Source organism: Alternaria viburni (genome assembly GCF_023758015.1).
Source record: "Alternaria viburni strain BMP 2772 chromosome Unknown scaffold_6, whole genome shotgun sequence".
NCBI classification, from domain to species: domain Eukaryota; kingdom Fungi; phylum Ascomycota; class Dothideomycetes; order Pleosporales; family Pleosporaceae; genus Alternaria; species Alternaria viburni.
In genome coordinates this window covers 769581-792943 of record NW_026055775.1, presented here as the reverse complement: position 1 = coordinate 792943, position 23363 = coordinate 769581, and the positions used below count along the sequence as shown (strand labels likewise).

The following is a 23363-nucleotide window of genomic DNA, read 5'->3' as shown; positions in this document are numbered from 1 at the left end:
TGCGCGCATCTCGATTTCACAAGCCTGTAGTCAGAATCTCATGTCGTCCAGAGTCACTCGCTCGCAAAGGCGCCAATCCGCCAACACCAACGACACTTCGCCGCCCGCTGCTCCCCCGACCGCAACGCAACCGCCGCCCGCCCCAGCGTCCCGCAAGCGGAAGACGTCAGCGCGCGACCCCAGCCCCGACCCAGCAGACAACCCAGAGTCTACTCCCAAACGCCGCGCTACCAAGACCAAGAAGGCCAAAGGCAAAGCCGCCATGTCTTCGTCTGGGTCTGTGCCAATTGCCCCAGCCGGCGAGCAAGCGCTGACCGAAGACAGCCCACCATCAGATCCTATCGACGAGAAGTCGACGCCACAGCCCTCGAAGCGATCCAAGAGCGGCCGCAAGACCAAGCCCTCAAACGCCGCGCCCGACGCCGATAGCCCCTCCACCTCCCGCCGAAGCTCACGCAAATCGAACAAGGCCGAGGACGACACAACCATGGACGATGCTCCCGCAAGCAAGCCCGAAGAGGAAACGCGCCAGTCTGGCGAAGACCATACCAGCGACGACGAGAACGGCGACGATCACGGAGAGCGATACGATGAGGAAGACGACGATGATGACGACGATCCCTTCACCAGCGGCTTCCTAGGACGCAACTCACACAGCCTGTCCGCGCTTAGGCAGCTCACCGGCATGATGGCAGGTACCACACAGCGTCTACGGGGCATTCTGGACCAGCTGCGATCGCCAGACATGTCTATACAGCTCATTGCGCTGCAAGAGCTGTCCGAAGTGCTCCTCATCTCCACAGAAGACAACCTCGCCGGCCACTTCTCCCCCGATGCCTACGTCAAGGAGCTGGTCAAGCTCATGCAGCCGAACGAGTTCACAATGGAAGAGAACCCGGAGCTTATGTTGCTCGCCTGCCGATGCTTGGCCAACCTGATGGAAGCCCTGCCTCAAGCCACCGCAAACGTCGTTTACGGTGGCGCTGTGCCCGTCCTCTGCTCCAAGCTGCTTGAGATCAACTTCATCGATCTGGCCGAACAATGTCTGAGCACGCTGGAAAAGATTTCAGTTGAGTTTCCGGGAGTTATTGTACGGGAAGGCGGTCTTACTGCGTGCTTGACTTTCCTCGATTTTTTCGCCACAAGCACACAGCGTGTAGCCGTGACAACCGCAGCCAACTGCTGTCGGAACATCCCAGAGGATTCCTTCCCGGTCGTGCGCGATGTTATGCCTATTCTTGAGAATATCCTGAACAACAACGATCAAAAGGTTGTAGAGCAGGGCTGCATCTGTGTCTCTAGGATCGTCCAGAGCTTCCGGCAACAGGAGAGCAAGCTGGAGGAGCTTGTTAGCCCAGGTCTTCTCAAAGCTATCCTGCGACTTCTGCTCCCGGGCAGCACGAATCTTATTGGACCTAGCATCCACACTATGTTCCTGCAGGTTCTGGCGTACACCGCCAAGGCAAGCCCGCGTCTATCAGCCGAGCTGTTGAAAATGAACGTGGTCGATACTCTGTACCAGATCCTAACTGGTGTTTCACCTCCTAGTGGCACTGAGGACGTCGCAGCTAAAATTGACTCTGTCGTCATCATGCAAGCCTTGATTCACCGGCCCAAAGATCAGGTGTTCGAGACGTTGAATGTTATCTGCGAACTGCTGCCCGACGTCCCGACCGAGGGCCTGATGTACCTTGACGATCTCTTCGATGCCGGCTACCCAGGCGACGACCTTCTTCCACTCTCTTCCACTAACAAGAAGACCACCAATGAGAAACGCGTCGAGCTGTTGGAAGATTGTAAGGCAGAGGTTAAGCGCTTCGCCGTGATCCTTCTGCCTACTCTGACAGACGCTTACTCAAGTACTGTCAACCTCAGCGTACGCCAGAAAGTGCTTACCGCTCATCTCAAGATGTTGTCAAATCTGGACACCGATATCCTAGAGGAAGCTCTACGGCCGGTACCCTATGCTTCGCATCTAGCATCGATCTTTACGCAGCAGGACCACCCATCTTTGGTCACATACGCGTTACAGGCTGCCGAGCTATTGCTTAAGCGGCTGGAGCCCATCTACCGGTACCAATTCTATCGCGAAGGTGTCATATCCGAGATCTCACAGTTGGCGGACCGTCCCTGCAAATCTTTGGAAACCAAGGCCAAGGATCCCAAGTCAGCAGTAGAGACAGAGGCTACAGCTGACTCAGGTGCTAGCACCGTCTCTACTGCCGAACAAGACGCTGAGCGAGAACCTGCCCAGTTGAGCGACGGTGTCGACGTGGAAATGCAGTCCGACGATGGCGAGGACGTGGATCCTGACGATGAACCAAATGAAAGCAGCCAGAACCGAGACGAGGACGATGAGTCGGATTCTTCGTCGTCCTCTGACCAGCGGGAGCCACTACCGATGCCCGACGTCGAAGACATCATCACGCTCCGTGCTAAGAAGTTCATCGAGGTTCACGAGAAGGAATCTAATAATCCTATACGCGAAAAGGCGTCTGCGGTCCTGGAGGACTTGAAATCGCTTGCTGGTGAAATTAAGACGTGCGTTGCTGATGGTGCCACAAGGGACTGTATGAGCTTGTTTACTAGACTGGCATCTTACTTCGAAGGCGATGCGTTGGAAAGCATCACAAGCTACGAGCTCAAGACATCGAAGATTGTGGAAGTGCTCTTGGAGCTGTTCTCGATGTCTACGTCTGACAAGAAGGTCGACCCTAGGCCTATCTTCTTGGAAGCCTTCATGGGAGGTAGCGGCCAGAGCAAGATCAAGACCGCGAGCACTGCGTCTCCAGCTACGCCTTTCAGCGTATTGGTCCATAAGCTGCAAGATCTGCTGAGCAGGTCTGAGCACTTCGACGTGATTACTGTTCATCAAAATATGTACGACAGCCGAGGAAGCGCAACTTCCATGCTGGCTAAGCAATTGAGGCTGAAGCTTGTCGCCGATGACGATTCAGGAATTCCTAAGACGTACCGCAATATCATGGTGTCTATTCACGCCATTGCTACATTCAAAGCCCTGGACGACTACCTTCGACCCCGCATCAGCCTGGCAGATAGGCCACGCCCGGCTAAGACTCGCGACCAGTTCCCATCTCGGGATCAATTTGAGGCCATGTATGCTCAAGCTGTTTCGGAAGGACGCGCGCCGCCACCACCCCACACCCCTTCAGATTCGTCACACCGGGCTTCAAAGAAGTCTTCGCGATCCAAGGCAGCCCCGACCGACGCATCCCAGCCAGGACCGAGCTCCGCTACACGAGAGAAGTCTCGTCGATCGAGTAGGCGTCAACAGGCGCAGCTTCCTCCACCCCCGCCACCACCTCCAGCCAAGCCTCACTCGAACAGCAGCCAAGATCAAGTTGAATGTGCTGACGAGGCGCAGCTCTCCGACCAAGATTCCATGGATGACGAGAGCGCCTTGAATGCCATCGTCGATGATCTTGAGGATGAGCTGGATGAGGATATGCCAGATCCATCGGCTGTCAGTGTCGAAGTCGCATCGACAGGGCAAGCCACGGCTCGTGAGGAGGACGGCACGCGGATTGCTACACCCGTACAAAACACACCGCTGGCAAAGCCCCCTTCCGAAACCCGAACTCCAACGTCACGTCTGTCTGCCTTATTACAGAGCTCGGCTGCCATGCGTCAGACTCTAGGTGGGGCGGGCGCTCTGTCATATGCTGGTGCTGTACAATCGACCCCTCAAGACTGGCATATCGAATTCAGCGTGAACGACCAGCCGCTCTCAAATGAGACAACAATCTACCGCGCTGTGCACTTTAGCCAGGCGCAACCAGCGGACGGATCGCATCGCTCTGTTTGGAACGGTATTCATACTATCAAGTTCAAGCGGGTGCAGGGCCCTCCACCAAGCGAGCCTAGCTCCTTGACACCACCGCCAGAGTCGCGTTCGGACGTTTCGGGTATGCCGGCCTCACTTGATCAACACCCTGTGACATCTGGTATTTTGCGATTACTCAGCATACTTCACGGGCTGAACTCGCACCTTGACGACATCCTACTGGCGAATAAGGAACAGGTCAAACTGAATGCTGAGCCGCTTTCGCAATTCGTGAACACGAAGCTCACAGCCAAACTCAACCGTCAGTTAGAAGAGCCTCTCGTTGTAGCTAGCAACTGCCTTCCTAGTTGGAGCGAGGATCTGGCTCGGTTCTATCCATTCCTTTTCCCGTTCGAGACACGCCACCTCTTCCTACAGTCTACCTCGTTCGGCTACTCTAGGTCGATGACGCGATGGCAGAACTCGCAGCCCACAAGCGACTCACGAGACAGCCGTCATAGGGATGAGCGGCCGTTCCTAGGTAGACTTCAACGCCAGAAGGTTCGCATTTCTAGGTCCCGAATCTTGGAGTCCGCCATGAAAGTCATGCAACTGTATGGTCATTCGGCTAGTGTCCTGGAGGTCGAGTACTTTGAGGAAGTTGGAACTGGTTTGGGACCGACGTTGGAATTCTACTCCACCGTATCCCGCGAGTTCTCAAAGAAGAAGCTGAAGCTTTGGCGAGAGAATGAGTCCAGCGATCAGGACGAATATGCTTTCGGCAAGCGAGGACTCTACCCCGCTCCCATGAGCACCGAAGAAGCAAGCACTGAGAATGGAGAGAAGCGTCTCGAGCTGTTCAAGATTCTGGGCAAATTCGTCGCTCGCTCTATGCTGGACTCTCGCATTATCGACGTGTCCTTCAACCCAACCTTCTTCCGCATCAGTGACGGTTCCAGCGCAGCAGTGGCACCATCTCTTGGAGCAATCAAGGCTGTCGATGAAGACCTGGCCAAGTCATTGGTTCTGCTCAAACAGTTTGCCGATGCAAAGAAGAAGGTTGACAATGACAATCTGAGCGCAGCCGCAAAAGCGGCGGCCCTGAACGACATTGTCATCCAGGATTGCCGGGTGGAAGACCTAGCTCTCGACTTCACACTTCCTGGTTATGGTTCGATCGAGCTTATTCCGAACGGTGCGGATACGTCCGTTACGATTGAGAACGTCGACACGTATGTAGAGAAGGTCATCGACTTCACCCTTGGCTCTGGTGTCCAGCGTCAGGCAGATGCCTTCCGTGCCGGCTTCACAGAGGTCTTCCCATACTCTGCTCTGAAGGCATTTACCCCAGATGAGTTGGTCATGTTATTCGGTCGGACCGATGAGGATTGGTCGCTTGAGAGTAAGTTTAAAACATCCACCACTTCAGTACCGTTACTAACCACGTCACAGCTCTTATGGATTCCATCAAAGCAGACCACGGCTACAACCTCGACAGCAAGAGCGTACGCAACTTGCTTGCCACCATGAGCGAGTTCGATGCGCAGGAGCGTAGGGACTTCTTGCAGTTCATCACCGGCAGCCCCAAGCTACCAATTGGAGGTAAGTTTTATCGTTCACTGTATACCAAACCCTGTTTACTAATACATCTCCAGGCTTCAAGGCTCTCACACCAATGTTCACGGTCGTTTGCAAGCCCAGCGAGCCACCCTACTCATCCGATGATTACCTCCCTTCCGTCATGACATGCGTCAACTACCTCAAGATGCCCGACTACAGCACCGTCGACATCCTCCGGGAGAAGCTCAGCGTAGCCATTCGCGAAGGCCAAGGCGCCTTCCATCTTTCCTAGATTGTTCACCCGGTGGTGCAGTGATGATGATTGAGTGAGTGGAGGACTGGCAGGAGAGAATATGGATACCCAGGGGTCTGTTTCCTTGTTGGGAGGCGTCAGACGCGTTCTCTCACTCTCTATACGTGCTATAGATTCAACGCCTTTATTTAACGACACTATTTGTGTGGGCTTAGTATGCATTGCAAAGGTTCGGCTTCTGGGAAGCGGCGTTCTGAGTAAAGGACTTAGTAGTTAGTTTGCGCAATCCGATATCTCTTAGAATCGCACGAGGATCTATTGTGGTGCCTGTGATTTGTTTTAGTGCTGGTGACAAAAAAAAATTCAACTGTCCTCTGATTGCTATGCGCCGACATCTCACTGAAGGCTGCAGAGTGTCTAGAGTATGAGAGCAGGCAATAGACCTAGATATCAACTGCTCACCCTCTTGATCACTATCGACAAACTAAGACGATGAGTAAAGGTCGTGATCAAATCATTCGTTAGCTAACACAGTTCGCGTGAAATAAATTTTATTATCCGATAAATGATCGTGAGTCTCCAAGTCCCATTCCCAGTCATGTCCACATCTAAATCCAAATCCAATCTCGTCCCTATCATTATACATCCATTCAAGACTTGCCATACCGACAATCTATCTACTTTTCCATTCATCCCTATATCATCGCCATCCTGCATGTGCTAGATAGTTGCTGGAGCGATCTAGTCCTCCTCCTGAGAGTCAGCGAGAGCAGAGTCGGCGTTGCCAGACGAGGCGCCCTTGCCACTTGAGGCCTTTCCGTTACCAGATGCAGATGCGGCGGAGGCGCCGTTGGAGGCGCTGTTGGCACCTGTGCCCTTGGTTCCAGATGTGCTAGTAGATCCAGACGCACCGGTAGAAGCACCGGTAGAGCTGGAAGAACCAGTGGCGCCAGTAGCACCAGTAAGAGCGCCAGAGGCACCGTTTCCAGTCGCTGCACCAGCTCCAGTAGCTGATCCGGCTGAGCCTGCGGCACCAGCACCGGCACCTGTGGCTCCAGGTCCTGTAAGGCCAGCTCCTGCGGCGCCACCAGCAGCGGGGCTGTTTCCACCGGCAAGAGGACCGTTGGCACCAGCAGCGGGAGCAGCGCCACCGGCAGTGGGAGGAGTGGGAGGAGTAGCTCCGATGCCTGCGCCACCAGCGGTAGGGGGAGTAGGAGGGGTTGCTCCAGTGCCCGCGCCGCCGGCTGTGGGAGGAGTAGGGGGTGTGGCTCCGTTGGCTGGGGGAGCAGGAGGAGCGGCAATGCCACCAGAAGTGAGAGGAGCAGGAGGAGTAGCTCCGTTAGGACCGGGGGCGGCACCACCGGCTGTGGGAGGAGTTGGGGGTGTAGCTCCAGCTGCTCCAGTACCCGCGCCACCAGCGGTAGGAGGAGTTGGGGGAGTGGCGGCTCCGGCACCTTGTTGACCACGGCCTGCGCCTGATATATGTCAGTGTCTATAATTGGAATTTTGGTGCTTGACATCACTTACCGGCTCCCTGTTGACCGCTGGCAGCTCCATTGCCTTGTCCCCTGCCAGCTCCGGCACCAGTTGCTCCAGTACCAGTAGCGCCGTTGGCAGTGGCTCCAGCACCAGCTGCTCCTTTGCCAGCGCCAGTACCAGTCGCTCCAGTACCGGTAGCTCCAGTTCCAGTGGCTCCGTTGGCAGTAGCTCCAGTGCCAGTGGCACCGTTAGCATTTGCTCCGGCACCAGCAGCTCCGTTCAAGTTGCCAGCTCCCTTGCCAGCCTTGCCAGTACCAGCGGCGGTAGCGCCTCCTGCCGCAGCAGTGCCGTTGTTTGCAGCGCCCTGGATTAAGTCAGTTTCGGAAATGTAGTCCAAGACGAGAGAGTACTTACGGTAAGAGTACCAGCACCAGCAGCTCCAGCAGCTCCGGCACCCTTCTGGCCCTTCGCAGCGCCCGCGGCAGCACTAGTCGCAGGTGCCTTGGGGGTAGTAGCAGCAGCACCGCCCGCCTTTCCGCCAGCAGCTCCACCACCAATACCGAGACCGCTGAGAAGGTCGCCGATACCACCAGCACCGCCAGCGGCACCCGCCGCACCCTTTGCGCCGCCTGCGCCGCCTGCGCCGCCTGCGCCACCTGCACCGCCAGTCAAACCAGCGAGGAGCTGATCAAGTTGACGCTTGGCAAGACCTGGGAAAAGGGCAGCGAGACCTCCTGCACCTCCTGCGCCACCTGCACCACCTCCCAGAGCACCAAGTCCACCAAGGGCACCGAGACCGCCGGCTCCAGCTCCAGCTCCTGCGCCACCAGCTCCAGCACCGGTGAGAGCGCCGAGACCTCCAGCACCACCAGCCAAAGCACTCAGGCCTCCAGCACCACCGGCACCACCTCCCAGAGCACCGAGTCCACCAAGGGCACCAAGGCCTCCTGCTCCGGCACCTGCACCTGCCGCTCCACCGCCAAGGCCACCGAGGAGCGCGTCAAGTGTACGCTTGTTCTTAACCTTCTCGGAAGAGAGCTTACGGACCGTAGCGACGTAGTGTGCAGGCATCCTCTGGCCACCAGTGGTGTCAACCCATCGCTTAGCCATAGCAGTGTGATCGCAAGGTTCCTGAGCCGGAGCCGCAACAGCGGTCGCCGCCAAGGAGGCGATAAGGATGGACGAGTCGAACTTCATATTGGCGGATAGAAAGGATGTGAAGGAGGATTAAAGATCAGCTGCCCGGCAGTGATGTAAGTAGAGAATGTACAGGTAAGATAAAAGCCGACTAGCAGCGATATATACAAGGAAGAATGATTGAATAGAAGTAAAGAAGAAGACTGAGTAAGCTGGATGAGTATCGAACTGATGAATAGTAATACTGCATGGAAAGACCTTCTCTATATATCATGCCCTCCATGGGGAACGGCCCGATGGGGTGGAGCATGTCCCGTATCAAACGGTGCATGCGTTCTAGCCTTTTGTTCGAACGTTTTGTCGATCGTCATGGTAGCTACGCTGTAGCATAGCGTGCGCGAAGACGCACATGCCTTTAGGCTGTTGTGCTGTCGCGCGGGCATGTGTCGTTTGGTACTGCAACGGGCGGAGGCGAAACACTGGTCGTGTAGCTGGTTCCGCATACTATACGCAAAACATAATTGCTTGTTCGGTGGACGACTCGTAGCTTAAGCACGAAGTCTACCTTGGCGTCGCGTGAGATCGCTGGGGAAGCGCTTGACCTTGTAAATTCCTAGTTCAAATCACATCGCGATGCCTTCCTCGCGCTGTCAGTGAGCCGTGATAGACGTGACAGCATATGATATCCCGATTTCTGTTCTTGGTCACTCGTCGACGCGTCCTCCGAGTGATGGTGTCGCTGGTTCCGTCGCAGCACCCGTGAAACGACAGCTTGGCGCGTTAAGTGTCGGCTAAGTACGCGTGTTTTGGTTTCGAAACTAAGGCAGATCGTGGGTGCAGCCTTACGACTGGAACAGTGGATGTACGAGAGCGCCTTTGACAGGTCCCGGAGGTTTCGTGAGCGACCTGGATTGAGGGTGAGTGATTAAGATGGGGGCAATGGATGGCGGGTGGGGTCCAAAGAAGCTTAAAACCTTAGCGCGCCGCTAGCTTTGGCTTTGAAAGACGGAAAGAGCGAACGCTCAGGGCAGGATGTCTTGAATCCGTGTTTGATGATATCCAATCGCATCTCTTCTCTGTGATACGTTCCACAATGGCACTGTCGCTGTACATGCTCCAACATCCTGTGCGCCATGCATCCCTGATATACACCAAGATCTTGTCTAAACATCGGAACTCACTATCTCCTCCTTGCCAGCCCTGTGACATACAGCTCTCCAGGCTCTGCTTCTACTTTCCATCCTTCGTTGACTAACGTCTTCAAGACTGCAGGCCCCAGCTTTCCCCTTCCACCCTCACTGTGTCGGCCCAAACCTGTGATGATCCTGTATGCCTCGCCACCACCTCTGCGACCAGCACCGCTCCACTCGGGTATTCTGCGCTCGCCCAGACCGTTCCACCAAGCTTGTGTTCGTTGTTTGGCGATTCTCGTTGCGTCGGCCACAGTAACGCCATGGAGATCGAGGTATGTTGGACCAGATTGTGTGGAAACGAATGCATCGGCTTCGGCGGCGTTCATCGCTTTCAGATTGGCGTTGAGGTCGCGACCTTCTTGTGCATAGTACGCGGCTGCTTGCCTCATGAGTGGCGTCGACTTGCCCTTGCGGTAGGCACCTGATGCTTTCCCGAATGCGTCGTTTCGTGCAGCAGCTGTGGACATCGCGTCGCGTGGTCGAACAGAAGGAGTCAAAGTAGGGAGTCTCGTAGCTTCGGAAGGGTCAGATAGATCGACAGGAGCATATCGTAAGTCGAGTTTGATACCACCCTTTCCACCTGTCTCGCTAGCAGGTTGTTGGGTGAGGGATTTCGCTAACTCCTGGGCTTTTATCGTCGAAGGAGCAGTAAGTCGCACTATGGCAAGGGCGTGCTCCAGATCCATAGATGGAAAGCCCTCATTCAGTGTGATTGCATCCTGTACCAGTGCAGCATCTGGCTCACCCTCTTTCTTGTGCGCTGCGATATCCTTCTTTACAATGGCCAGCACAGTCGCCGAAACAGACGTTCCGTTCGCATGGTAAAGCGACGATACCGTCTTCGCTGGAAGGCCTGTACGCAACGTTATAAAGTCTACATCTCGACTCGTGTTTTGCCAGCGATTGGTTGGCGCATCCGATTCGACGAGGTAGCTAGTACCTGCCTCCAAGGAAAGTCTCTGCTTCTTCTTGCTCTTAGCTTTCTTGCCTTTCTGCGGTACGAGATGATCTTCTGAGAATGCATCAATACCCTTTGCGACTGGACCTTCTTCAGTAGGGCTTTTCCTACTGTCATCGAAGAAGACTTGGTTCAACAGTTCATCCGTCGCTTTATCATAATCGTATCCGCACTTCTTCAGCGTGTACGTGACCTGCGCGAGCCGCAGACCTGGGAAGGTTTCCGCAAGCAACAGTTCTTTTGTGGAGACGTCTGACTGCTCAATATCCTTGTAGTATCCATCCTCCAGAGACCCTTCTGAGCCCCCCGACCGTCCGTTGACACTGAGTGTAGAGAACTCGTTCGAGAGCGTCGAGTGGTCCGTCGCCACCGTTTGCGTCGTCCACGAGTCGGCATTGGAGTCGACATCGGTACTGTGCTTGTCTGGACTGCCTTGGAATGCGCCTCCGCTGCTGCCAGAGGGGTCGAAATCGAGGGCTTCGGCGTCGGCTGTCAACTTCAGGGGTTCGAGTAGTTGCCTAGTAAGATCGATTGCGTTCGGTTCTCCTGCGAAATCCGAGTATATCGTGTAAAGAAGAGTGGGGTCTATCGTGGGGCAGTATTCCTGCTGTAAGTCGCATTCCCGTTAGCGACGTCGCACGACTTTCTACTCTTGCGCCGTTGCATACCTCGAGAAGACGGAGGTCCTCATCCATTTTGGTACTTGTAATATTGACGTCTTCGTATGTGTCTATGCTGCGAGTGCATACTCAAACCGTATGTCGAGACTGTTGTAATGTGTCGCACGATTGTGTGCTCTTAGATCAATGCGCGTTTGAGATGACACGGCGTGGTGTGGTAGGTTGATTGTACGATAGGCGGGCGCACATGCAGAAGTGCGTGGGGTGTTGTGGCAGAGTCGGCGCGTAGTCGCGAAAACCATGGGTCGAGGGGAGACACAGCCGGGCTTGGCGATCAAGACACACCTCACCCTTGCTGCAGCATAACGAATCTCGTTCGACAGAAGAGATTCAGAGTTTGCGACGCTCGATTTCCAAGCTCACCAAATTCTTCGCGCTGGTCAGATGTCACACGTCATCTCGTCTTGGTTCGAACTGCGCGTCATCTACCAACTGAATCGACGCTAATGCAAGCGCCGCGAGGCTCAAGCGCGGGAGCCCTGACAAGCTCTCGACAACCTCACGATCCGATAGATAAGCACCAAGCTGGACATGTCTTTCGTCCTCGCTGAGGGTTTCCGAAGAGTGGTCCCGAGTGCCATCAGGAGGAGGCGGTATTTGGCTTGAACAACGTGATACATGCTACACAATAACCAGGACTGGTTCTAAAGCAGGACACTTCTCAGGCCTATCGCCAAATGTAAGACCTCATTTGATCGACTCTCTTCTCCTATCTCTTCAACGCCAGGTCCCATCTTCCTCGGTAGAGACATGCCGTACCTGCCGGTCTCGGAGAATTCAGCCTTGGCAGCACCGAGAGGTCAGCCTCGCGTACCCGTTTTGGCCCCCAACAGCGCTGCGCCGCCATCACGTCCATGGCGATGCACCAAATTTGTGCCCAGACGCGCATGGGTTTCAGGCGGCCTATCACATCCATGCTATGAGCTTAAGTGCACCTCAGGCCTCCCAGACGCCGTGACTTGTTCGCGAGTTTGATCCCCTCGCGTCTCTCATACTCGAAGACCGCAGCTCCAACCCCAAATAACAATCAGAAACATGGCGCCCATCCAACGTCGCAACACCAATCTTTCGCTGCAAGGCACTGTAGCGGTCATAATTCTTGTCATTATGTTTGTTACAGGCATCTTTTGCACAGTCGTTTTCATGAAGATTTGTAGTACACAGCGGAGGCGCGAAAGGGCTATGCGCAGGATGCAGGAACAAAACGCGACGTACGTTGGGGTTCAGTATACTGCACCACCGGGCGCCCCAAGCAACGGAATCATGCCACCACAGTATGCAGGACAAGCGCATGTACCGACGGAGCTGCATGGAGACCAATACAAACACAATGGACCGCAGGAGTTGCAAGGAGAAGGGAGGCCTGAATATGCCCAACCGCAGCAGATTGATGGATATATGGCAGCAGTGAGTACCTTTAAGAAGGAGAACATCGCGTTCGGAATAAAGAAGCTGATTTGTCATAGCCGACGGTTGACAATAGTGATCCTATCGAACTACCCGCGAACGCTATGGTAAACAATCACGGAAACAACGGAGCTGGAGGTTTTGCGATCGAGCCACCGCAACAACAAAAAAAGACGGCGTTTGCGCGCATGCAAGCCATGTTCAAATGAAGACGTCAGGAGGTCCAGCAACGTGATAACTACCACGGAAATAGTTTACGAGCAAACGACGAATTCTAGGCAACTATCACGGCCACACGAGGTTCATGAGCACATTTCGTCCACTGAATAGGAATAACAATGGAGGAACTACGACATTGTCTCGCCTTCGCAGTGAGGGAGCCGGTCACCATGACTTTACGATCAGCGCATCGCTACCATATACACACCACCAAGGCTCCTTCACTGCGACTTCCTGATTAGCGCCTTGCCAGTCTGTATATATAGGTCCACGACGACTATACCTCGATCATTCCTACATCCCCGCTTGACAATCGACACAAGCTCGTATCAATCAATTGTACTACCCACGACACATCAACACCTCAAGAACCGTCACCATGGACCTCATCGACGCCAGCAACGCCCCTGTACCCATCACTGTAGACCCCATCACCGGCAACACCATATCCGCCAACGACACCGAACACGCGATGGAGGACACCCAGATGGCCGACCCTGAAGACCACACCAATGCGGCGGGTAACGAAGCCGAGGACGAAGCCGAGGACTACTTCATCGACAACAGCCCCACATTCCACGACTTCACCACCCTCCCCCCAGACACCAAGGCCACAATCACCCGCCTCCTGGCGTCCGCAGGCGCCGCCTGGGAATTTCGCTCCATGGCCACCCCGTTCCCAATCCAGTACCTCCCCGATCCAGACTGCCACAACTGGGGTCTAGCACTCGTCTCCGCGCTCAGCCGTCTGGCAGATATGACACGCACTGGTTTTAAGTTGGAGGCGATCGCGTTCGTCATCAAGCACATGAAAGAGCGGAATGAGGTTCCTGGTAATACCGAGGATGAGAGTAAGATGTCTTCGGATTGAGAAGAGGATTGGTGCTAACGAGGTGCTTGAAGATATTCCTGCTTCGGTGGTCATGGCGGGTGACTTTGTGATTCGCCTTGAGGACGTCAACTACAGCATCCGGAAGATGCGGAACAGGGTCAATAGCTACCGGCCTGCTCCACACGGTCAAGGCCGAGGTCATGGACGTGGCGGCTACCGAGGCCATCGAGGTCGTGGCCGAGGACGTGGTGGTGGAGCGAGGGGACGAGGGGGTATGATGGGCTTCCACGGTTGAAGTGTGGTTGAGTCATCGAGTTCACCTGGCTGTTGTCATGAGGTATGGAGGAATATGACATAGATGGTGCTGGTGTACTTCACAGCCTTACTGGATGTACGTGGATAATTGAAGATACATTGAATACCTCCACGCCTTGCTATGATGCGCAACTCTGTGAATTCCAGATACGTATTGACCCACACACATATACTACGCCAAATCCAAACCTAACCTTGCTATACCCACCGTATGCGACAAACCGCAAACCCCTCACAATGATAAACAGCACCACTACCGCGCTCGCGCGTATAGCATCCCTGCCAGTGACACTCCTCGGTTCTATTCCTAGGCCAAATATCTCCTACATCCCCGCCGCACATGTCAAGCTCAAAGCGGAACATATCGTAATGGTGTTCATTTGTGTATTGCGACAGATTTGGCTGTACGTAGAGGGCTGGAGAGATAGCAGGAGGCGAAGGAACCAGGTTGACGAAGATAACGCGGAAGATAAGAGACAAGCAAAGAGGCGCTCGAAGAAAAGGGGAGCGCTTGGAAAGACGAGTAGGAATGCGGGTAATGGCCGGAAAGTGAAGATCGTTATTAAAGGGAGGTATAAGCTGGTATTGCAGTAATGGACTGGTATAATATGGCGCATGAAGCCAAGTCTATATGCATTTCCAAGCTCTAAGACGTCGCCAGTGTAGTCTAAACGTGTTCGCAACACAGTCATGTAAGCCTGGTCGAAAGAGCAAACATTGCCCTTCACATAAAACGACGAGCACCTGAAATGCTCTCATCGTTATCTGACTCAATGTCCTTGTTCACCCTAAGGCATGTGTCGTCTCCCAATTCGCTCTCGGATTCACTTTCCGATATCTGGGTCCTGGCATCCGGTTTTGCCCAGAATTTGCCTTGCGATCCGTCTTCCGACTCGCCGTCCGACTTGTTTTCTGATTCATTTTCTGATTCATTTTCTGATTCGGTATCCTCATCCATAGCCCCAATGATATCCAACTGTAACCCCGCCGTCTTGCACGCGTTCTTGATTTCCCTCGACACTCCGTCTTCGCCCTCAACCACAACCAAAGTTTTCCAATTCCTAGCAACGATATCCTTCTGCTCGATAGTAGCCAGTAGAAGGTCTGTGACCTCAGCGTCGCTTCCTAGCTCATTGAAGAACTCGAGTGTGTCCATAACCGGCGGGAGACCAACGGAATGAAGTCGCGGTTTCTTAGATGACTTTCCAAACAGCTGGTAATCCCAGTTCAGGCGCAATGTCTTGAGCGCTGCGAACTCGCGCATACGTAGCACCTTGCGCCCGGTAAGCGTTGGGTGATCGATCGTGATGCTCTTCAAAAATTCGGCTTGTGACTGAGCAGCCAGGATGTAGTCCCCAACGTTATCAGAGCTTTCTTCCAGTTCTGGCTCCGGCTCTTCTGTTTGCGTCATGACAAACTCCTCCAGCGCCTCGGGCAGTTCGAGGAGATCTCCAAGTGAGTCGTCGTTAATATCGCATTCGATCAAGTGGAGTTGTTTGAGTGCAGTCATGTGCGGACGCTCGATGTGATCGAAGCCCTTCTCGTCTAGCTTAGCTCTGCGGATCGTCAAGGTTTCCAGCGTAGGATGGGCGAAGATATGTATGTTCTCGCGGAGGTCCCAGTAAGCATCATTAGCGCATTGGTAGAATAGTGAGCAGGACTTCAAGCAGGCGAGATCGAAGGGTCCGTTGAACAAGGTACCAATACCGTGTAGGAGCACGTCGGGGACGGAAATGTCGAGCTTCTCCAAATTTGACATGATCGATAGCGTCCGTGAGAGGCTATCTGAGCGCTTGGGATCCAGGTACGAACCGGCGACAGGTGCATCAAGCGCCAGTTGCGACAGCTCCGAAGATGGGTAGGCCAGCTTGATCTCATGGATGGCTGAGCCACGGCGCGGGCGACGACTCAATGACTCGCTGAACGTCAGGTGCAGCTCTGGAGTTTCGAACAGAATGCTCTTATATAAGACGGCGTCACTGAGGCGGTGGCATCGTTTGTTGACGCGCGATACGTTGCAGAGGTCGCGTCTAGAGAGGCAACCAACCGCCTCGAAGATGTGGAGCAGCAGCTCATCGGGCAGCGCACTCAGTCTGTCGCGTAGAACGACGTCGGTATTACTGTCTTTCTCCAACGGCATATCTGATACTAGTGTATCGATGCGAGAGAGAGGAGACGAGGTATCCATGCGCGAGGTACTTCGCAACCTTTGCTGCGAACACGTGGAGTTGGCCTGACTCGCTGCAGGTGGAATGCGGGGAAGCTTGTGGAGAGCCGCCGATCTTCAGTCAAGGTACAATAGAACGATATAGAGGAAATGCTGCATAAGAGTAAAGTGTCAAAGTCGTTGTCGTAGACATTAGAAGACAATGTTGGAACACGCAAGTCTAGGAATGAAGGTACAGTGGTGATACGTCCAGTGACGGGGCAGGAACAGCGATCCGCGCACGGCCCGCCACGTGCGGCCGGTCCCATGACATCACCCAAAAAACCTCATCCCTCATCTGACGCTTGCATTCCCACAAATGACATCTCCAGACGACTTGTGTCGGCTTTCGGTTACATGCTGGCACGGGTCTACTGATGGATCATGCATCTACATTTTACACTGCCTAAACATATATCGAACCAGTAGTAGCAATTTAAGGCAAGGGGTGGACAGCCGCCGGCAGGTGGCGCACGACTGTATCGTGAACCTAGGCTCACAAGCAGACTTCGCGACTGAGGCTAAGCTTTTTAACGCCGCGGGCAAAAAATAACGTAGATCTTTAAAATGATGTTTGAGTATGACATGGAACTCGGTCATTCCGACTCCGGCAGTGTTGCTCATCATGCTGCGTATTCGTTCGTCTGCGCCGCTCGGTTGATTATAATTAAGATTTGCATCGATCAGACATACGAGGGGATATCCATGAGTTCGATGAAGACTCGTCCGTGCTACTTACTAAATATGTGTTTCTCGCCACAAAAGAGCTTGTGTTAGCACTGTTAGACGAAAAACACGCTGAACAAGCAAGTGTTAATGTATTGGGTTAAGGTCCTTGGCCACAGGCGCGAAAACATCATAAGGAAGCTGAAGGACTTGGAATTGTCGATTGTTGCCACCGCTTTGCTTTTCGATCCTATATCTATTCTGTCAAGATGGTGATTTGGTTTGCTGAAGTCTTGACTGGCTCGCCTCTCCCCCTGTAGCATGGTGGTACCGGCGAATGCTGACCATAGAATGATTTATGAGAGCTACGTTTTGAGTAGACAATTATCAGACATCTGGTTGGTCTCTTATTCGTACTGTAGTCATATATTTGCATAACCAAAGTTGAAAGTTCTCGCTACCACCATCTTATCAGATTCTTAGAAATTGGATCTTAGACGCAGTTAAGCGACACTTCGACACAATACACCTACCAACTCCCTTTTCGCGCCAACATCTAGACAGACGTTTCAGCCTACTCAGAACTCTAGAGCCTTCTCTTCACTATTCCGGTCAAAACCACCGCCCTTCTTTTACGTCACAGTACCCAGGCAGCCCCCCTGCATCACATTCACCCTTGGCAGTGTGCTAGACTATCGTGATACAGCACGAGCCTACTCCCAGCACTAAGCCTGTATAAATACGTGGGAAATCTGCCGAAGAGAAACGAATCACCGTTGAGGAAAAGTCTCAACTTTCAGAGAAGTTCATCAGCGAGACTGAGCAGTCGACCACCCCTTTTTCCTACCAGATCATACCTGTAAGTCTTTGAAGCCCGGTTTGATAAACAAGACTGACTGATATTACTAGCTCTTGAGATCGACAAAGATGTCCGACTCAAACTATTCCCGCTCCCCCAGCCGCGATTCCAACGACTCCTCCTCCCCTCTTCCCTCCACAAACACGCAGCTCGAGCTTGCCCTCACAACCAAGTCCAGCCGCGCAGTCCTCGCGCACTGTCTCGGTCTCTCAAGCCTCGACGGCGTCCCACCCTCCGCCAAGAACATGATTGTCGTAAACTTCGACACCGAGAACTGGGAGTGCAAGCAGAGCGCGCTGACCGAGATCGGCGTGTCCACGTTTGACTCTCGCGACATGCGCGCACTGGCAGGTCCGGGTATACATGGTGAGGACCTGCTGAAGCAGGTGTACTTCTACCATGCGCGTATTCTCGAAAATGCACACTTGTTGAACTTGAAGTGGTGTCCTGGAGATCCTGAAGCGTAAGTACCATCTCTTTCTTCCTAGAATAAAGGACGTCGGCTAACAGTAACGCAGCAACCGCTTCGGTACCACTCGTTTCCTGACCAAGTACGAAGCCAAGGAAATGCTCACCGCAATGTTCCAATGGCCTGTCGACGATACCGATGCTTCGAAGGGCTTCTGTCCCGTTGTTGTCATGGGCCATGCTCTGTCTGGCGATATGACCATGTTGAACTCCACGCTGGGCTTCAACGCCATGGCTCTGGGTACTGTCGTCAAGGTCATCGACACCCAGTACCTGGCCAAGGAGTGTAAATACGATTCCTGGGGCGGCAACAAGATCGGGCTTAGTGCCCTCGTCGGCATGTGCGGCTTCTCTTATCGGGATGCTCATACTGCCGGCAACGACGCGGCTATGACACTCATCGCTGCCGTCCAGATGGTGCTTCCCTCCGAATTCAAGCCCGAGAACGGCGGCCGTCTGCAAGAGGTCGTCGATACCATTGAGCTGCTTAGTCAGCAGCAACAGTGGGGCTGGGGCAACGACCTCTTTTGTCTCCGCTGTGGCAAGTATGGCCATACCAAGAGGAATTATCAAGGCAAGCTTTGCTACGCAAAGGTCAAGTGTGACCACTGTGCCTCCTCCCAGTCAGACAAGCGCAAGCAGGCCAAGGGTACTCATATGACTGAGCGTTGCATCTCGTATGCTATGAAAGGTCCTGAGGTCTCCTCGATCGAGAAAGTTGCCAATGCAGTGGCTGCGCTTGATCTTGCAGATTTCTAGAGGTGTAGGTAGTGTGTCGGATTGAAAAGATATGGCACCCAGTAATGACCGCATTTCTTGGCGTATCTTTACACTGTCTGTAGGATACTTTGTACTTCGACCTACTGAAATTTGCCTGGGTGTTTTTGAGGATGTCCGATGTTGTTCCAGATAGAGATAGGATCCACTATAAGTATCCAGAAATGCAATATTCATACAGTAATTCGTGTAGGTGACCGTCTTTTTCGACATTTCGATACGACGTTGATGACCCATCGCAACGAGCGACGAACACCTTCCAAAATCCACGTGTACCCATACAATCAGGTCTTCTCGCAAAAGAGAAGTATCTTCAGCACAAGAGTCTGCGATACGACGTTGTCACGTGCGATTGGCGTAGGATATCGAAGCGGTGCAATACCGCAAAGCTTAGCTCGTAGAGAGAACACGTCGGTGTGTAGGCGTAGCTCTAGCAAGCACGAGATTGGCTGTTTGACAATCGTGTGGGTCGTACCTTGGATAGCTCTTTTAGTATAAGTCTCTTAATCCGCTCCAGTGGACATAGCCATGGGAGACTGATATTGAAACCATGATCCGCAACTTCATGTGAACTGAGTCCACACTTTATAAGTACGCTGCCATTGCCGACAGCATTGCCATCTACAGATTGCGAGCATATATCCAACGACTTTTCACCAAGATTTTCCTCCTCCTTCACTTTCACTACCGCCCCTCCACGACGACCCTGTTTGCGCGGCGGGGGCGGGCCAAGGCACAAGATCGCTCACGCTCACTGATCAGCTCAATGAAATACGTGCTCATCTTGGCCTAGTGACCGTTCACACCTATACATTCGGCGTTTCTTGTACCTACCCCTCTGGTCTCCGCCGCACTCTCTACTTGTCTTTTCGCAACCCGAGCCCGCGACTACATTCAACCCGAACGACATCGTCGACTTGAGATCGCTCACTCGCACGACATACTACGTAAGGTAAGTTCTGACTGTACGAAATGCATGTGAGCCATAGACTGACTTCGTACCTCTACCTCTGCAGACAGCGGACTCGCCCACCGCCATGGGATACTCACCGCATCCCAGTACTCTACCTCCCTTAAGCGACACCGCTATGTCCCAGAACTCCCAAGGTGGACCGGTCCCCGTCACCGCTGCCCCGCCCACAAGTACTCAACCTGATGCTCAAGATCCCGCGGTCACTGCGCTCGTAGCCAGCTTCAACGCAGTCGATATAAGTGGTACACCTGATGTCCGAGACCCCAGGATCATCGCGCTCGAGGCCCGCTTCAAAGAAGCCAGCGACCTTGAAGTGTGGGAGCACTGCGTCGGAGGTAGATGCATCAAGAAGATCCCCGACATCGCCAAGGACCTCGCCAACCACATCATCGTCATCTGTATCGACTGCGAGCACTGGTCGAACAATACCGATGAGACCACCGAGGTCGGTATCGCTACTTTCGGTCGTCAAGATGTATTGCCCATTGTGGCCACTGGAGATTTCGGTGATCATGGGGAGAACCTGATGAAGAAAGTCCGCTTCTACCTCCTACGCACCATCGAGACGTCCCATCTCCCGAATCAGAATCCAGCATCGCGGGGAGTCGAAGGCAACCGCTTCGGTCAAGGCCGGTTCGTCACCTTCGCCGAGGCGCGTCAGATCCTGACCGACCTCTTTGTACAACCCATCAGTGACGTCCCCCGCCTCAAGGGTTACTTCCCCGACCTCAAGGGTAACTTCCCCATCGTCGTTCTCGGCCACGACGTCGGACACGATCTGAACAACCTCAAGTCCAAGGCTATTGCTTTCGACATGGAGCCAATCGGTACCGTGGTCCGCTACATCGACACCCAGCTGCTGGTTCGTGACAAGGGTTACTGGATGATGCCGAGGAACGAGCAGGTTGGTCTCAGGCGTATGGTCGAAGAGCTCTCCTTCGAGCATCGTGATTCCCACACGGCGGCAAACGACGCCGCTCGCACGTTGATCTCCGCCTTCCAAATCGTTTTGGGCGGACACAAGTGCAAGAAGTTCGCACACAAGAGCATGGAGCAAGTGGCGGAAGATCTGGAGCGCCATAGTGTGGCGAACTTCGATGATAGCCTCGGTGGCGTTGAGAAGTACTGCTTCAAGTGCGGTACTGTCGGCCACATGAAGCCAGATTGCACAGCCACAAACCTTCATTGTGATGAGTGCGAGGAGAACAAGTGCAATATCGAGCCAGGAAAGGAACACGTCACCGAGCACTGCATCTGTGTAGCCAACAAGAAAGCGCTCATTCGGCGTGAGAAGGACGCTATCGCTCGGGCCCTCAAGAAACCAAAGACCAAGAATCCGCATCGTGGGGGGCTCTACTCCAACTGGGGTCGTCCCATGTCACGTCGTGGTACCACTCGTCCATCTGGTTCTACCATGAACTATGACAGTCTCCGACAGTACTTCGACTCCCCTGGTGGACATGGCTTCGCCCCGCCAGGCCCTGGAGGACACCCTTCTGTCAGGGGGTTTGGCGGACACCTCGGCCAAGGCGGCTATGGCAACGTTTCGTTTGGTCGCGGTCGTGGTGGATACCCTCCACGTGGAGGACAGGGAGGATACAACCAAGGTTGAGATGGCAGAAGGACTGCACAGGTGTTTCGGCGTTAGATTGGCGGCGCTTTGAACAGGCCGGGAGGTGACTAGTTGCTTTTGGAAGTTCAGATGACGGCTGAAAACGCCTTGAAGATACCCTGGTTCTAGCATAGATGCGAGCAATATAGGATGAATGTACACTCTGCCGAATACGGTGTTGGTTGCGAGAAGTGTGATGCGCTGCTGACTAAGCCAAAGAAAGCAGCAGGCAGCTGCGTCATCGGCGGGCTGTAAGCAGCAACCCTGCCGTGTAGCCGTCAACAACTTCCACCATGATAACGATAATACCCCCGCCATGCCTTTCGATGGGGTGCGGTTGACTTTCTGATAGCTAATATCTTGTCGCACATTCGCCATGATCGAAAACACGCTCCCCAAGTACCTTCTCATCAGGACGTGCATCCTGGGATTCCGCGCCATCACGCCCTTCAGCATCTTCTGGGTCTCTTTCAGCATCGCAGAGCCCCCGCATACAGCCTTCCGTCGCTTTCTCCTCACGTGGAGCATCATCGAGACTGCCTTCTGGTTGCTCGTCTACCTTCCCCGCAAGCGCGCGCTTCAAGCCTCGGCGCAACACCCGCCGCCCCTCGAGAAGGAGGAGAGGAAGGAGCTCTTCTGGCGATGCTGGGATAAGATCCCGCACCCCGAGTACTACGTCAGCAGGTGGTTTCTGGGCGCGAGACCGGGCGAAATACGACGCGAGAATGTGCGCGAGTTCTTCGCGTGGGCACTGCTGAACCGCGGCACAGAGAGCGATGAGGAGCGGAGGAAGAGGCGGCAGGCGCACCCGGAAGAAACCAATGCTGAGGACGACGAGCTCAACGAGTATGCGGACGGCATAGAGACGATGCTAGGGAGGAAGCTGGCGCCTGGTATGGGCAGCGCAAAGTGCCTGCGTCTGACTATCGACCAAGTCAACATGGCGCATCGGCCGTTTCTGTGGTATATGGTATGTCTGCTGGTCTTGAGATTGTATGTGATACTGACGGCGACAGATCGTTATGCTGGTCGATACCCTTACCGCCGCTCGTCTGCGCTACTACGGCTTCATGCTCTTCCGCACCCACCTTCGCTCCTCGCTGGCCATCTTTCCACCGCGGCTCGCCAGTCTCACTACGCGCAACATCTCATCCGCGCCTGATCTGAGTTACTGGTACCGACCACACATCTCCAAGACGCGACTACCCATTCTCTTCGTACACGGCATCGGCATCGGCCTGCACCCATACGTCGAGTTCTTGAACGAGATAAACAAGCACGATCCGCTTGCGGCACAAGATGGTCAGGTCGGTATTGTCGCTGTGGAAATCATGCCTGTCAGCTTCCGCATTACTGGGGCGATTCCTGATAAAGACGACATCTGTCGCCAGATCAACATGATCCTGGAACGCCATGCTTTCGACAAAGTTGTACTCGCAAGTCACTCTTACGGCTCCGTCATCTCTACCCACCTGCTTCGGGACCCCATCACCGCTGCCAAAATCGGCCCGATGGTCTTCATCGACCCTGTTACATTCCTGTTACATCTTCCCGATGTGGCGTACAACTTTACCGCGCGTCGACCGAAAGGCGCGAACGAGCACCAGCTCTATTACTTCGCTTCTACCGATATGATGGTTGCGCAAACCCTGGCGCGCCAGTTCTTCTGGGCACAAAACATACTGTGGAAGGAGGACCTCAAAGACCGGGACGTGAGTGTCAGCCTCGGTGGCAGGGATCTGATAGTTGACACCGAGACCATAGGGAAGTACCTTAATGGTGCTGACCTCAAGGGCGAGGACAGAACCTGGAAGGACTCCGAGTGGAGAGGCCACGGCACAGAGACGATTTGGTGGCCTACTGTAGACCACGCACAGGTGTTCGAGAGGCAAGACGGTAGGACGAGATTGGTGCATGTCCTGAGAGAGTACGTGAAGCGTAAAGCGGAGGAGGAAGAGGTAGAAGAGTTTCCCGGGCAATAATGC

The 23363-nt window shown here is 54.0% G+C and overlaps 8 protein-coding genes across 8 annotated transcripts; 5 read left to right on the top strand and 3 right to left on the bottom strand.

The window, feature by feature from the left end:
• Positions 1-40: 40 nt before the first annotated feature.
• Positions 41-5636, top strand: J4E79_003713 (uncharacterized protein; the record flags this gene model as incomplete). The annotated part of the gene is made up of 3 exons (XM_049352605.1): positions 41-5186; positions 5237-5386; positions 5440-5636. 3 exons carry the CDS (start codon positions 41-43, stop codon positions 5634-5636), a joined length of 5493 nt encoding a protein of 1830 aa, XP_049212984.1.
• Positions 5637-6338: 702 nt separating this feature from the next.
• Positions 6339-8273, bottom strand: J4E79_003712 (uncharacterized protein; the record flags this gene model as incomplete). The annotated part of the gene is made up of 3 exons (XM_049352604.1): positions 6339-7066; positions 7125-7440; positions 7491-8273. The coding sequence occupies 3 exons, from the start codon at positions 8271-8273 to the stop codon at positions 6339-6341; spliced, it is 1827 nt and encodes a 608-aa protein (XP_049212983.1).
• A 1120-nt stretch (positions 8274-9393) lies between these two features.
• J4E79_003711 (uncharacterized protein) lies at positions 9394-11059 on the bottom strand (the record flags this gene model as incomplete). Its single annotated transcript, XM_049352603.1, has 2 exons — positions 9394-10971; positions 11033-11059. 2 exons carry the CDS (start codon positions 11057-11059, stop codon positions 9394-9396), a joined length of 1605 nt encoding a protein of 534 aa, XP_049212982.1.
• Positions 11060-13049: 1990 nt separating this feature from the next.
• On the top strand, positions 13050-13780 carry J4E79_003710 (uncharacterized protein; the record flags this gene model as incomplete). Its single annotated transcript, XM_049352602.1, has 2 exons — positions 13050-13521; positions 13659-13780. The coding sequence occupies 2 exons, from the start codon at positions 13050-13052 to the stop codon at positions 13778-13780; spliced, it is 594 nt and encodes a 197-aa protein (XP_049212981.1).
• A 761-nt stretch (positions 13781-14541) lies between these two features.
• On the bottom strand, positions 14542-15957 carry J4E79_003709 (uncharacterized protein; the record flags this gene model as incomplete). Its single annotated transcript, XM_049352601.1, has 1 exon — positions 14542-15957. One exon carries the CDS (start codon positions 15955-15957, stop codon positions 14542-14544), a length of 1416 nt encoding a protein of 471 aa, XP_049212980.1.
• A 1659-nt stretch (positions 15958-17616) lies between these two features.
• Positions 17617-18775, top strand: J4E79_003708 (uncharacterized protein; the record flags this gene model as incomplete). The annotated part of the gene is made up of 2 exons (XM_049352600.1): positions 17617-18011; positions 18067-18775. The coding sequence occupies 2 exons, from the start codon at positions 17617-17619 to the stop codon at positions 18773-18775; spliced, it is 1104 nt and encodes a 367-aa protein (XP_049212979.1).
• Positions 18776-19881: 1106 nt separating this feature from the next.
• On the top strand, positions 19882-21378 carry J4E79_003707 (uncharacterized protein; the record flags this gene model as incomplete). Its single annotated transcript, XM_049352599.1, has 1 exon — positions 19882-21378. The coding sequence occupies one exon, from the start codon at positions 19882-19884 to the stop codon at positions 21376-21378; it is 1497 nt and encodes a 498-aa protein (XP_049212978.1).
• A 376-nt stretch (positions 21379-21754) lies between these two features.
• J4E79_003706 (uncharacterized protein) lies at positions 21755-23360 on the top strand (the record flags this gene model as incomplete). Its single annotated transcript, XM_049352598.1, has 2 exons — positions 21755-22348; positions 22395-23360. 2 exons carry the CDS (start codon positions 21755-21757, stop codon positions 23358-23360), a joined length of 1560 nt encoding a protein of 519 aa, XP_049212977.1.
• Positions 23361-23363: the final 3 nt, after the last annotated feature.